The 14,354-nt window shown below is 42.0% G+C and overlaps 1 protein-coding gene across 3 annotated transcripts in view; it reads right to left on the bottom strand.

Moving 5' to 3' along the window:
* Positions 1-14,354, bottom strand: part of LOC139418952 (uncharacterized) — a 39,875-nt gene that overhangs the window by 21,155 nt on the left and 4,366 nt on the right. The window contains exons 1-2 of one of the 3 annotated variants that reach the window (XM_071168746.1): positions 1,161-1,632; positions 670-800 (exon numbers count right to left, since the gene is read on the bottom strand). The exons of 1 other annotated variant lie outside the window; for it this stretch is intronic. In XM_071168746.1, coding sequence (XP_071024847.1) covers positions 670-800; positions 1,161-1,425 — 396 coding nt within the window. In that variant the 5' untranslated portion in view covers positions 1,426-1,632. Of the gene's footprint in view, positions 1-669; positions 801-1,160; positions 1,649-14,354 lie in introns of those variants that run through there. One more of the 3 variants, XM_071168745.1, reaches the window with a different exon arrangement.

Raw genomic sequence — 14,354 nt, forward strand, 5'->3', positions numbered from 1 at the left:
TACATTCTAAGGCAGGGCTCTCCAACCCTGTTCCTGGACAGCTACCATCCTGTATGTGTTTGTACAACAGTACTATAGCACACCTGATTCTAATAATTAGCTGGTTGATAAGCTGAATGAGGTTAATTACAATTAGGTTTGGAGCGAAAACCTACAGGAGGGTAGCTCTCCAGGAACAGGGTTGGAAAGCCCTGGTATACAGAAGGTAGCCCTAATTAGTAAAATATCAAGTCCATACGTGGAGAGGCACACAGCAGAGAACCAAAAAACAGAATTAACTACCATCGTTGCTGAGTGGGTGGGGGACAGCAGTGAGGTGAGCGCTGTCTGGTAGCCATGACTGCGGTATACTGAACTGCATTGCCCCCTAGTGGTCATTTGCAGGACCATATCTGCATTGTACATTTACAGGATTTTTTTCTTATTGTGTAAATTAGTTTTTAAAACATGGCTGTATAAACATTAACAAATGTTTTACATTTGTCACAAACCTATTACCTGTACATGAGTGGAATTGGATTACAATGTCGTTGGGAAGTCTCCAAGCTCCCCTATGGCAGATAAATAAGGATGTACGTGTAAGCAAGTGAATAGCTGCGGTGAGCCTTTCTGAAATAAACTGGCCACATTTGATATACTGTAATTTTGATGTAATACTATTACACTAACCTCTATCATAATAACGTGCTGGGTTGAGGTTCCACTCCCCTCCTCAACAGTGATTGGTTGGTCATCTCTCCATGTATTGTGTCCCGCTGGCTTCACAAAGCTCCTGTGGCCTCCAGTGAGATGTCCTTCACCTGAGAGAGTGATTGGGAATTAAAGGTGGTTGGGTTAACTACTATCAATGCTCAACGGTATATTGTACACTATTGACACTGTCTAGAAATGGCCAGGATATAAGGTAACAATTCCTATAACTTCTTGATATACTATGTATTGATCAATGTATTATGTTCCATGCATCACATTATTTTCATTGAGTAAATAATAGGAAATGCATTAAATGAAGAATCTGGTTAGAATATGATATTTGTTAGTTTAGTAATCAAGGGAATTATTGCATACTATCCCAAAACTGACCAAGACCCAATTCTGGTTAACCATATCTGTGGTAAACACATCTGAAGTCAAACATGCGCTGAGGGGAACGGGCCTACCTCTAGCCATTCCTCTGTGTCTGTCAAGGATCTTGACATTTCTGGGACGACTAGAGAGGAAGCGCTCCCGTGATACCTTCAGTTCCTGAAGCTGTAGTTTCCTCCGCAATGCCCTGTTTTCTTTCTGGCTTTGAGTTATTTCCAAACGAAACACTGCATAATCGTCGTCTACGAGTTTGCAGATATCTTCCACGGCTGCATTCGCTAGCACCTCCATGATAGAGGCTATTTGAGTGTGAAAAACCATAAATTTAACATTAGCCATTGTTCGCTAGCTAGCGTTACCTAGATAACATCTATCAACCAAGTCCTGTCTCCAACGTGAATTAAACACTACCTGGGGGTAAGTATGTGAAGTTGTGCAGCTAAATTAGTCATATTTTAAGTTACAGGGTGATAATAAACGTCTAAATAACAACAATAAAAACGCTAATGTGGAAATTGTTCTAAGTCACTGTTCACTTTTGTTTACACAGAAGAGAAAGGATATTATTGGTTGGCGTCGTTGCTGAAAGGGTGTGGTTAAATGAAAAATATATGCGGGCTGTTCTTTGAATTACGGTACTGCTAATTACATTACAAATCAAATGTACTATGATCAGTATATTTCAAGCTCACCACAGACTTCTTTAAAAATAACTGTATTGACAAGAATAGTGTAGAAAGTAATATGACTTATTCCATTTACATCACCTCAGTACGGTAAATATTAAACTATCCTAGTTCTAGCCTCGGTTTACGGTCTCTCTAAAAACAAGTATTTACACAAGCCTGTTTCAAGTAACAAGCTAATGAGGGGTGTGAATTTAATTACCCTCTCACCCCAAGACACTTCGCATGATAACTATAATATGTCAGCCAAAAATTGGTTCCCAGATATAAAACTCAACTTTGAGCTCCCTCCTTGACCTCTTGCCATTGTTTGGGTTTTGTTGGGATTATGTGCTGTGTTATAGGCTAGGTACCACTTGTGGTAAACACCCATGCTGACCCTGTCTGTATTGGTGGGGTAACCATGAGGTAACTGAGGAAGACTAGACTCTGGTCCAGACCCCTGCCTTCTATTAACCCTTCTATTAACCAGGCATTAGATGAGATCCTGAAGGACAAGACAGACTTGCTGATAGACTACCACCAGGGGGTTCTCCCACAACTCTCTGTGAAGGCTGAACCCCAGGGTGACCTGCTCTGTTCATCATGGATACTGTAGTGTTTGTATCATAGGAACAGGAGGGTCTATCTCTATCAGCCCCAAGCCCTGCTTCATCCCTGCACTGAGACTGTGAAGAGAAGGGTCTGGGCTACAGACTGGAGCCTCTGTCTCTCTGATGACCTCCAGGACTGAGGTTGTTCAGTCCACCTGTCCACTGCGTGTGTTCTGTGTGTTGGTGGAGTCTCTGTCCCTCGTGGTTGGGTCCTGGTTCCAACTCGGGAAAGAAGAGCGACGGTTCCTGTTCCAGGGTTCTGATCCGGGGCCATGTTTTGTGACCATCCGCTTCAGAGGTCCAGTCTCTCCCACCAGCAACACTGGATATCAGCAGGTCTTCATTGACTGCAGACTGTAAAGGTTTATATAAGAAAATCTTTGCTGTACACACAGAAACATGACATTATAAAATCTTAACCACAATCTAATCTCTAACACAAGCACCTAACGATAAGGAGCCATTGGAGGTCATTATAAAACATTTTAAAAAGTATATATTTGTTGATTCAAGAATTAAGTATGATGTTTTGGTTCTACTGAGATCAGAAACTCTGCAAAAACAAAATGGTCATACACTCACATAACGTGAAGTACAGTACTTTTTTCACGATACGTGACAAGTAGAATAACTTTTCTCACTATGGTAACACTTTACATTTTCTATAAATCTGGTACCATCGCTTTGATAAAATGAATTGTAGAATACTTTGGAAAAGGTTTGTCATTACATTACACACATTTTCACTATTTCATGTCAAGTAAACATGAGGTAGGCAGGTAGCCTAGCGGTTAAGAGTGTTTGGCAACTAAGCGAAAGGTCGTTAGGTAAAAAAAATATATATATTTCGATGTGCCCTTGAGCACCGAACCCTAATTGCTCCAGTGTCACCGTCAATAATGGCTGATCCCTGGCCTTGACCCCAGCCTCAGGGGGAGTTGGGAAATGCACAAAACACATTTCATACTATTACAGGTTACCTACTTGTACATGCAGTGAAACAGGACAACTATAAGACCCCCACCCAAGCATTAATTAAGGCACTATCGACTCCTCATTATATTATATAAAACACAAGCATCAAACAACAGGACAAGGTTGTCACTTTTCATTATCAACATTTTTACCGACATCATCACACCAACTATCACCATATCATCTACTCTGCCTCATCATACTCATTATTTTCCTCAGTTCACCTCATCCAGTTCTCTACTACATCCAAAACCAACTGAATTCATTACAAACTAACTAGAACTGCATTACTATACACAACTGTTGTGTGCATTTTCTGCTGGTGTATCCTGGGGTAGCTCCTCTCTGAGACCCTCTTCCCACAGTGCGTACAGGCAAACAAACTCTCTCCTGTGTGGACCTTCAGGTGCATCTTCAGCTGGTGCTGGCAGGGGAACCTCTTCTCACACTTGGGTCAGCTGAAGGGTTTCTCCCCTGTGTGGACCCTCTGGCATCTCTTTAGGTTAAACTAGTTGGAGAAACTGGCCCGGCACAGGAGGCAGCCAAACTATTTCTCCCCCGTGTGCATTCTCTGGTGGATCTCCAGCTGAAAAACGGAAGGCTTTTCCACAGAACGAACACGGGAAGCGCTTCTCTTTGGCGTTGCCACCTATACTCATTCTGTCTCTACTACTGTCATTTGTCAATAGGCTTATGTAGCCACTCAGTGTTGAGGGACTGGCATTGTCTGAGGTCTGGTTTAACATTAGGAGAGTGTGAGGAGGATGAAGGCCAGGTAGTGTCTGTGATGTCACAGGGTCCATGTTCAAGTTGATCGATCCTATAGAAGGCAGGCTGAAGGCAGCACCTGTTGGAGGGTTAACCTGAGGCACCATCAGTCTCTCTGAATCACAACTATAGGAGCAGAACGGAGCATTGCTAGCCGAGTTTGTGTCTGTTTTCTTACGGACACCTCCAACAAGTCACATAATCGGTTACATGGACTCACTCTGTGTGCAATAATAGTGTTAAACAGGATTTTTGACTAACTACCTCATCTCTGTACCCCACAAATACATTTATCTGTAAGGTCCCTCAGTCGAGCAGTGAATTTCAAACACAGATTCAACCACAAAGACCAGGGAGGTTATACAATGCCTTGCAAAAAAGGGAACCTACTGGTAGATGGGCAAAATATTCCTTTGAGCATGGTGGAGTTATTTATTACACTTCGGATGGTCTATCAATATACCCAGTCACTACAAAGATACAGTTACAGAGTTTAATGGCTGTGATAGAAGACTGACGATGGATGAATAACATTGTAGTTACTCCACATTAATAACCTAAATGACAAGAAGAAGGAAGCCTGTACAGAATAAAATGTGGCAAATAAATACATTTTATGTCCTGAATACAAACATTATGTTTGGGGCAAATCCAACACATGACTGAGTACCATTCTTCATATTTTCAAGCATTGTGGTGGCTGCATCATGTTATAGATACAGTTGAAGTCGTAAGTTTACATACACTTAGGTTGGAGTCATTAAAACTCGTTTTTCAACCACTCCACAAATTTCTTGTTAACAAACTAGAGTTTTAGCAAGTCGGTTGGGACATCTACTTTGTGCATGACACAAGTAATTTTTCCAACAATTGTTTACAGACAAATTATTTTACTTCCAAGCTTCCAGAAAATTGGAACAGAAATGGCGCCACACCAAACTGGAAGTCTTCCGACTAGCTTGGAAAGACGGTACCGTGCAGTATCGAAGAGCCTTTACTGCTGCTCAATCATCCTATTTTTCCAAATTAATTGAGGAAAATAGGAACAATCGGAAATTTATTTTTTATACTGTCGCAAAGCTAACTAAAAAACAGCATTCCCCAAGTGAGGATGGCTTTCGCTTCATCAGTAATAAATTAATGAACTTCTTTAAAGAAAAGATCATGATTATTAGAAAGCAAATTGCGGACTCCTCTTTAAATATGCGTATTCCTTCAAAGCTCAGTTGTCCTGAGTCTGCACAACTCTGCCAGGACCTAGAATCAAGAGAGACACTCAAGTGTTTTAGTACTATATCTCTTGACACAATGATGAAAATAATCATGGCCTCTAAACCTTCAAGCTGCAGACTGGACCCTATTCCAACTAAACTACTGAAAGAGCTGCTTCCTGTGCTTGGCCCTCCTATGTTGAACATAATAAACGGCTCTCTATCCACCGGATGTGTACCAAACTCACTAAAAGTGGCAGTAATAAAGCCTCTCTTGAAAAAGCCAAACATTGACCCAGAAAATATAAAAAACTATCGGCCTATATCGAATCTTCCATTCCTCTCAAAGTTTTTTGAAAAGGCTGTTGCGCAGCAACTCACAGCCTTCCTGAAGACAAACAATGTATACGAAATGCTTCAGTCTGGTATTAGACCCAAACATAGCACTGAGACTGCACTTGTGAAGGTGGTAAATTACCTTTTAATGGCATCAGACCGAGGCTCTGCATCTGTCCTCGTGCTCCTAGACCTTTGTGCTGCTTTTGATACCATCGAATCACCATAAATCATTTTGGAGAGATTGGAAACCCAAATTGGTCTACACGGACAAGTTCTGGCCTGGTTTAGATCTTATCTGTCGGAAAATATATCAGTTTGTCTCTGTGAATGGTTTGTCCTCTGACAAATCAACTGTAAATTTCGGTGTTCCTCAAGGTTCCATTTTAGGACCACTATTATTTTCACTATATACTTTACCTCTTGGGGATGTCATTCGAAAACATAATGTTAACCTTCACTGCTATGCGGATGACACACAGCTGTACATTTCAATGAAACATGGTGAAGCCCCAAAATTGCCCTCGCTAGAAGCCTGTGTTTCAGACATAAGGAAGTGGATGGCTGCAAACTTTCTACTGTTAAACCCGGACACCCGAACAGAGATGCTTGTTCTAGGTCCCAAGAAACAAAGACATCTTCTGTTGAATCTGACAATAAATCTTGATGGTTGTACAGTCGTCTCAAATAAAACTGTGAAGGGCCTCGGCGTTACTCTGGACCCTGATCTCTCTTTTGACGAACATATCAAGACTGTTTCAAGGACAGCTTTTTTCCATCTACGTAACATTGCAAAAATTAGGAGCTTTCTGTCCAAAAATGATGCAGAAAAATGTATCCATGCTTTTGTTACTTCTAGGTTAGACTACTGCAATGCTCTACTTTCCGGTTACCCGGATAAAGCACTAAATAAACTTCAGTTAGTGCTAAATACGGCTGCTATAATCCTGACGAGAACCAAAAAATGTGATTATATTACTCCAGTGCTAGCCTCCCTACACTGGCTTCCTGTCAAGGCAAGGGCTGATTTCAAGGTTTTACTGCTAACCTACAAAGCATTACATGGGCTTGCTTCTACCTATCTCTCTGATTTGGTCCTGCCTTACATACCTACACGTACGCTACGGTCACAAAACGCAGGCCTCCTAATTGTCCCTAGAATTTCTAAGCAAACAGCTGGAGGCAGTGCTTTCTTCTATAGAGCGCAATTTTTATGGAATGGTCTGCCTACCCATGTGAGAGACGCAAACTCGGTCTCAACCTTTAAGTCTTTACTGAAGACTCATCTCTTCAGTGGGTCATATGATTGAGTGTAGTCTGGCCCAGGAGTGTGAAAGTGAACGGAAAGGCTCTGGAGCAACGAACCGCCCTTGCTCTCTCTGCCTGGCCGGTTCCCCTCTTTCCACTGGGACTCTCTGCCTCTAACCCTATTACAGGGGCTGAGTCACTGGCTTACTGGTGCTCATTCATGCCGTCCCTAGGAGGGGTGCGTCACTTGAGTGGGTTGAGTCACTGATGTGATCTTCCTGTCTGGGTTGTGCCGTGGCGGAGATCTTTGTGGGTTATACTCGGCCTTGTCTCAGGATGGTAAGTTGGTGGTTGAAGATATCCCTCTAGTGGTGTGGGGGCTGTGCTTTGGCAAAGTGGGTGGAGTTACCCCCGGACAGGGCCAAACAGGAAGGATGTATCATTGAATGGGGCCACAGTGTCTCCTGACCGCGCCTGTCTCAGCCTCCAGTATTTATGCTGCAGTAGTTTGTGTAGTATATCTGGAGTACTTCTCCTGTCTTATCCGGTGTCCTGTGTGAATTTAAGTATGCTCTCTCTAATTCTCTCTTTCTCTCTTTCTTTCTCTCTCTCGGAGGACCTGAGCCCTAGAACCATGCCTCAGGACTACCTGGCATGATGACTCCTTGCTGTCCCCAGTCCACCTGGCCGTGCTGCTGCTACAGTTTCATCTGTTCTGCCTGGGGCTATGGAATCCTGACCTGTTCACCGCATGTGCTACCTGTCCCAGACCTATTATTTGACCATGCTGGTCATTTATGAACATTTGAACATCTTGGCCATGTTCTGTTATAATCTCCACCCGACACAGCCAGAAGAGGACTGGCCACCCCTCATAGCCTGGTTCCTCTCTAGGTTTCTTCCTAGGTTTTGGCCTTTCTAGGGAGTTTTTCCTAGCCAACGTGCTTCAACACCTGCATTGCTTGCTGTTTGGGGTTTTAGGCTGGGTTTCTGTACAGCACTTTGAGATATCAGCTGATGTACAAAGTGCTATATAAATACATTTGATTTGATTCACTTATAATTCACTGTATAACAATTCCAGTGGGCCAGAAGTTTACATACACTAAGTTGACTGTGCCTTTTATCAGCTTGGAAAATTCCAGAAAATGATGTCATGGCTTTAGAAGCTTCTGATAGGCTAATTGACATCATTTGAGTCAATTGGAGGTGTACCTGTGTATGTATTCAAGGCCTACCTTCAAACTCAGCGTCTCTTTGCTTGACATCATGGAAAAATAAAAAAAAATCAGCCAAGACCTCAGAAAAACAATTATAGACCTCCACACGTCTGGTTCATCCTTGGGAGCAATTTCCAAATGCCTGAAGGTACCACGTTCATCTGTATAAACAATAGTACACAATAATAAACACCATGGGACCACGCAGCCGTCATACCGCTCAGGAAGGAGACGCGTTATGTCTCCTAGAGATGAACGTACTTTTGTGCAAAAAGTGCAAATAAATCCCTGAACAACAGCAAAGGACATTGTGAAGATGCTGGAAGAAACAGGTGCAAAAGTATCTATATCCACAGTAAAACGAGTCCTATATCGACATAACCTGAAAGGCCGCTCAGCAAGGAAGAAGCCACTGCTCCAAAACCACCATAAAAAAAGCCAGACTACAGCTAGCAACTGCACTTGGGGACAAACATCGTACTTTTTGGAGAAATGTCCTCTGGTCTGATGAAACAAAAATAGAACTGTTTTGCCATAATGACTATTGTTATGTTTGGAGGAAAAAGGGGATGCTTGCAAGCCAAAGAACACCATCCCAACCGTGAAGCACGGGGATGGCAGCATCATGTTGTGGGGGTGCTTTGCTGCAGGAGGGACTGGTGCATTTCACAAAATAGATGGCATCATAAGGTAGGAAAATGATGTGGATATATTGAAGCAACATCTCAAGACATCAGTCAGGAAGTTAAAGCTTGGTCGCAAATGGGTCTTCCAAATGGACAATGACCCCAAGCATACTTCCAAAGTTGTGGCAAAATGGCTTAAGGACAACAAAGTCAAGGTATTGGAGTGGCCATCATAAAGCCCTGACCTCAATCCCATAGAACATTTGTGGGCAGAACTGAAAAAGCGTGTGTGAGCAAGGAGGCCTACAAACCTGACTCAGTTACACCAGCTCTATCAGGAGGAACTGGCCAAAATTCACCCAATTTATTGTGGGAAGCTTGTGGAAGGCTTGACCCAAGTTAAACAATTTAAAGACAATAACACTCAATTAGTATTTGGCATATGTAAACTTCTGACCCACTGGGAATGTGATGAAAGAAAGAAAAGCTGAAATAAATAATTCTCCCTACTATTATTTCTAACATTTCACATTCTTAAAATAAAGTGGTGATCCTAACTGACCTAAGACAGGGAATTTTTACTAGGATTAAATGTCAGGAATTGTGAAAAACTGAGTTTAAATGTATTTGGCTAAGGTGTATGTAAATGTCCGACTTCTACTTGTCATGCTTGTCATCGGCAAGGACTAGGGAGTATAAAAAATGTAAAAAATGAAATATCATGTTTACTCAATACTTTGTTGAAGCACCTTTGGCATCGATTACAGCCTCGAGTCTACATGGGTATGACGCTACAAACGTGGCACACCTGTATTTGGGAAGTTTCTCCCATTCTTCTCTTCAGATCCTCTCAAAGTCTGTCAGGTTGGATGGGGAGCGTTGCTGTACAGCTATTTTCAGGTCTCTCCAGCGATGTTCGATCGGGTTCAAGTCCGGGCTCTGGCTGGGCCCCTCAAGGACATTCAGAAACTTGTCCCAAAGCCACTCCTGCATTGTCTTGGCTGTGTGCTTAGGGTCGTTGTCCTGTTGGAAGGTGAACCTTCACCCCAGTCTGAGGTCCTGAGCGCTCTGGAGCACATTTTCATCAAGGATCTCTCTGTACTTTTCATCATTCCCTCGATCCTGACTAGTCTCCCAGTCCCTGCTGCTGAAAAACATACCCACAGCATGGTGCTACCACCACCATGCATCACTGTAGGGATGGTGCCAGGTTTCCTCCAGACGTGACGCTTGGCTTTTAGGCCAAAGAGTTCAATCTTGGTTTCATCAGACCAAAGAATCTTGTTTCTCTTGGTCTGTGAGTCCTTTAGGTGCCTTGTGGCAAACTCCAAGCAGGCTGTCATGTGCCTTTTACTGAGGAGTGGCTTCTGTCTGGCCACTACCATAAAGGCCTGATTGGTGGAGTGCTACTGAGATGGTTGTCCTTCTGGAAGGTTCTCCCATCTCCACAGAGAAACTCTGGAGCTCTTTCAGAGTTACCACCTCCCTGACCAAAGCCCTTCTCCCCCGATTGCTCAGTTTGACCGGGCAGCCAGCTCTAGAAAGAGTCTTGATGCTTACAAATTTCTTCCATATAAGAATGATGGAGGCCACTGTGTTATTTGGGACCTTCAATGCTGCAGACATTTTGTGGTACCCTTCCCCAGATCTGTGCCTCGACACAATCCTGATAAATGGAAACAGGGTGCTCCTGCGCTCAATTTCTATTCTCAGAGCAAAGGTTCTGAATACTTATGTAAATGTGATATAAGTTTTTTATTTGTAATAAATTTGATAACATCTCTAAAATGTTTTTGCTTTGTCATTATGGGGTATTGTGTGTAAATTGATGAGGGAATTTAAAAATAGTACATTTTAGAATCAGGCTGTAAAGTAACAAAATATGGGAAAAAAGGGTCTGAATACTTCCCGAAGGCACTGTGTATATGTACACAGTACCATTCAAAAGTTTGAAAACACCTACTCATTCAAGGGTTTTTCTTTACTTTTACTATGTTCTACATTGTAGAATAATAGTGAAGACATCAAAACTATGAAATAACACGTATGGAATAATGTGGTAAACAGACAATTGTTAAACAAATCAAAATATATTTTATATGTGAGATTCTTCAAAGTAGCCACCCTTTGCCTTGAAAGCTTTGCACACTCTTGGCATTCTCTCAACCAGCTTCACCTGGAATGCTTTTCTAACAGTCTTGAAGGAGTTCCCACATATGCTGAGCACTTGTTGGCTGCTTTTTCTTCACTCTGTGGTACAACTCATCCCAAACCATCTCTATTGGTTAGAGGTCGGGTGATTGTGGAGGCTAGGTAATCTGATGCAGCACTCCATCACTCTCCGTCCTGGTCAAATAGCCCTTACACGGTGTGGAGGTGTGTTGGGTCATTGTCCTGTTGAAAAACAAATGATAGTCCCACTAAGCGCAAAACCGATTGGATGGAGTATCGCTGCAGAATGCTGTGGTAGCCATGCTGGTTAAGTGTGCCTTGAATTCTAAATTAATCACAGACAGTGTCACCAGCAAAGCACCCCCACACCATCACACCTCCTCCTCCATGCTTCACGGTGGGAACCACACAGGCAGAGATCATCTGTTCACCTACTCTGCGTTTTACAAAGACATGGCGGTTGGAACCAAAAATCTCAAATTTGGACTCATCAGACAGAATTCCACTGGTCTGAAGTCCATTGCTTGTGTTTCTTGGCCCAAGCAAGTCTCTTCTTATTATTGGTGTCCTTTAGTAGTGGTTTCTTAGCCGCAATTCCACCATGAAGGCCTGATTTCATGCAGTCTCCTCTGAACAGTTGATATTGAGATGTGTCTGTTACTTGAACTCTGAAGCATTTATTTGGGCTGCAATTTCTGAACCTGGTAACTGTAATGAACTTATCCTCTGCAGCAGAGGTGACTGCGTCTTCTTTTCCTCTAGCGCTCCTCATGAGAGCCAGTTTCATCATAGCGCTTGATGATTTTTGCGACTGCACTTAAAGAAACTTTCAAAGTTCTTGAAATGTTCCTGTTTGACTGACCTTCATGTCTTAAAGTATTGATGGACTGTCATTTCTCTTTGCTTATTTGAGCTATTCTTGCCATAATATGGACTTGGTCTTTTACCAAATGCATTAAGAAGGAAAGAAAGTCCACAAATTAACTTTTAACAAGGCACACCTGTTATTTGAAATGCATTCCAGGTGGCTACCTCATGAAGCTGTTTGCGAGAATGCCAAGAGTGTGCAAAGATGTCATCAAGACAAAGGGTGGCTACTTTGAAGAATCTAAAATGTATTTGTTTAACACTTTTTTGGTTACTACAGGATTCCATATGTGTTATTTCATAGTTTTGATGCCTTCAATATAATTCTAGAATGTAGAAAATAATACAAATAAAGTTGGTAGTAGGTGCTTGTTAGTGTGTGTGTGTATGCAGAATAGGGTGAGATCAGATGTGATGTGTATTAAAGAGAGTCTCAATGAAAGTCTTGGAATGAAAAGTCCCATTGTGTGTTTATTAAACAAACAAGTTTTAAATACACCATATGAAAACCACACATGTCTTAACAAAAAAATCTGCATAAACTTGATAAACTGCATTTTCTCATTAAAAGTGTCTAGGGGAAAAATTAAGTAGTTGAATGGAAGTAATGACATTTTCTGAACATCATATACAGTGCCTTCAGAAAGTATTCATACCCCTTGACTAATTCCACATTTTGTGGTGTTACAGCCTGAATTCAAAATTTATTAAATCTATATTTTTTCTACACATAATAACCCATAAAGACAAAGTGAAAACATGTCTAGATATTTTAACAAATGTATTGTAAATTAAATACAGAAATATCTCATTTACAAAAGTATTCACACCCTTTTGCTATGACACTAAACATTTAGCTCAGGTGCATCCAATTTCCTTTGATCATCCTTGAGACGTCACTACAATTGGAGTCCACGTCCAATTCAATTGTTGGGCATGATTTAGAAAGAATCACACCTGTCTATATCATTGTCCCACAATTGACAGTGCATGTCAGGATAATCGGTTTTATTTGTTTTTCAGGATATATACAGATGGTTCAAAGGAAAAGGATCCAGTCAGCGGTAAGGTGGGGGCAGGGGTGTACAGTGCATTTGGAAAGTATTCAGACCCCTTCAATTTTTTTTCACATTTTGTTACATTACAGCCTTATTCTAAAATTGATTAAATTAATTATTTTATTCATCAATCAACACACAATACCTCATAATGACAAAGCAAACATTTTTGCAAATGAAACATGACATTTACATAAGTATTCAGACCCTTTACTCTGTAGTTTGTTGAAGCACCTTAGGCAGCGATTACAGCCTTGAGTCTCTCCATATTTTAAAATAAGGCTGTAACGTAACAAAATGTGGAAAAAGTGAAGGGGTATGAAGGGTCTGAATACTTTCCGACTGTACTGTATATCCCACATTTCAATGTTAGAGTATGTAAGCAGTTAACTGAATGTGTCAGTGTATGCGGCCGAGTTGATGGCCATGATTATAGGTTTGAGATGGGTGAAGGAGTTGAAACCACTCAGTAGTGATCTGCTCTGATTGGGCTGCAGTGTTGAGTAGTCGGATAGATTAGTCCAGGTCAGATAGGGGAGACTTGTTTGTGGAGATGATGGTGCTGTTATTGGGATTGGAGTGGTGGTAAGCTTTTACTGGGTTCCCGCCCATGTGGATGTGGAGGGTAATGAAAAGGCTGATGTGGTGGCTAAGAGGGTAGTGATGAGAGAGGGGGTATTCAGAGAGAGAGGGGGTATTCAGGTCCTGCTGGGCCGCAGGGAAGTCAAGTCCTTGATCCGGGCAAAAGGGCTCGGTCTTTGGCAAAGGAAGTGGGATGCTAGTAGTAAGTGGAGGCAATTGTATTGCATGCATCAGTCAGTAAAGGAAGAGGTGGGTTGTACACGATGTAGGACAGAGTTATTTGTGTGGCGTAGACTACAGTTTGGGCACACAGGTTTGAATGTCACGTTGTGGATGATAGGGAGACATGAAACAGGTCTGTGTGATGAGTGTTTAGTGGAGGAAACGGTGGGGCATGTGTTGATATTTTGTGAACGGTATGACGTAGATAGCGAGAGATTGTGTGAAAGGGTTAGAGGCTGGACGGGGTTGGGGTTTGGGTTGTGTAGTGGGGGATTGAAAGGGGAGGTGAGTGGTGTCTATGGCTCTTTCACTTTCTTAGAGGAAAAGGACTAATGAAGATAATTTAATGTAGGTAGGCCATGACTGACCTCATACTCCAGTACAGTAGGTGGCGGAGTATGCACCTTTAAAAGTTGGATGCAATCCACCAACCCAATTTCAAAGAAGAAGAAGTGCATGTCAGAGCAGAAACTATAGCATGAAGTGCAATGAACTGTCCGTAGAGCTCAGAGTTAGAATTGTGATGAGGCATGTATCTGGGGAAGGGTATAAAATAATTTCTAGAATGTTGAAAGTTTCCAAGAGCATGATTTCCATCATTGGGAAATAAAAAAATTACAAAACAATCCAGACTCTGCCTAGAGCTGGCCGTCCGACCAAACTGGCAAGAAGGACCTTGGTCAACGAGGTCCTTGGCTGAGATG

The sequence above is a fragment of the Oncorhynchus clarkii genome, chromosome 10, assembly GCF_045791955.1.
Source record: "Oncorhynchus clarkii lewisi isolate Uvic-CL-2024 chromosome 10, UVic_Ocla_1.0, whole genome shotgun sequence".
NCBI lineage: Eukaryota > Metazoa > Chordata > Actinopteri > Salmoniformes > Salmonidae > Oncorhynchus > Oncorhynchus clarkii.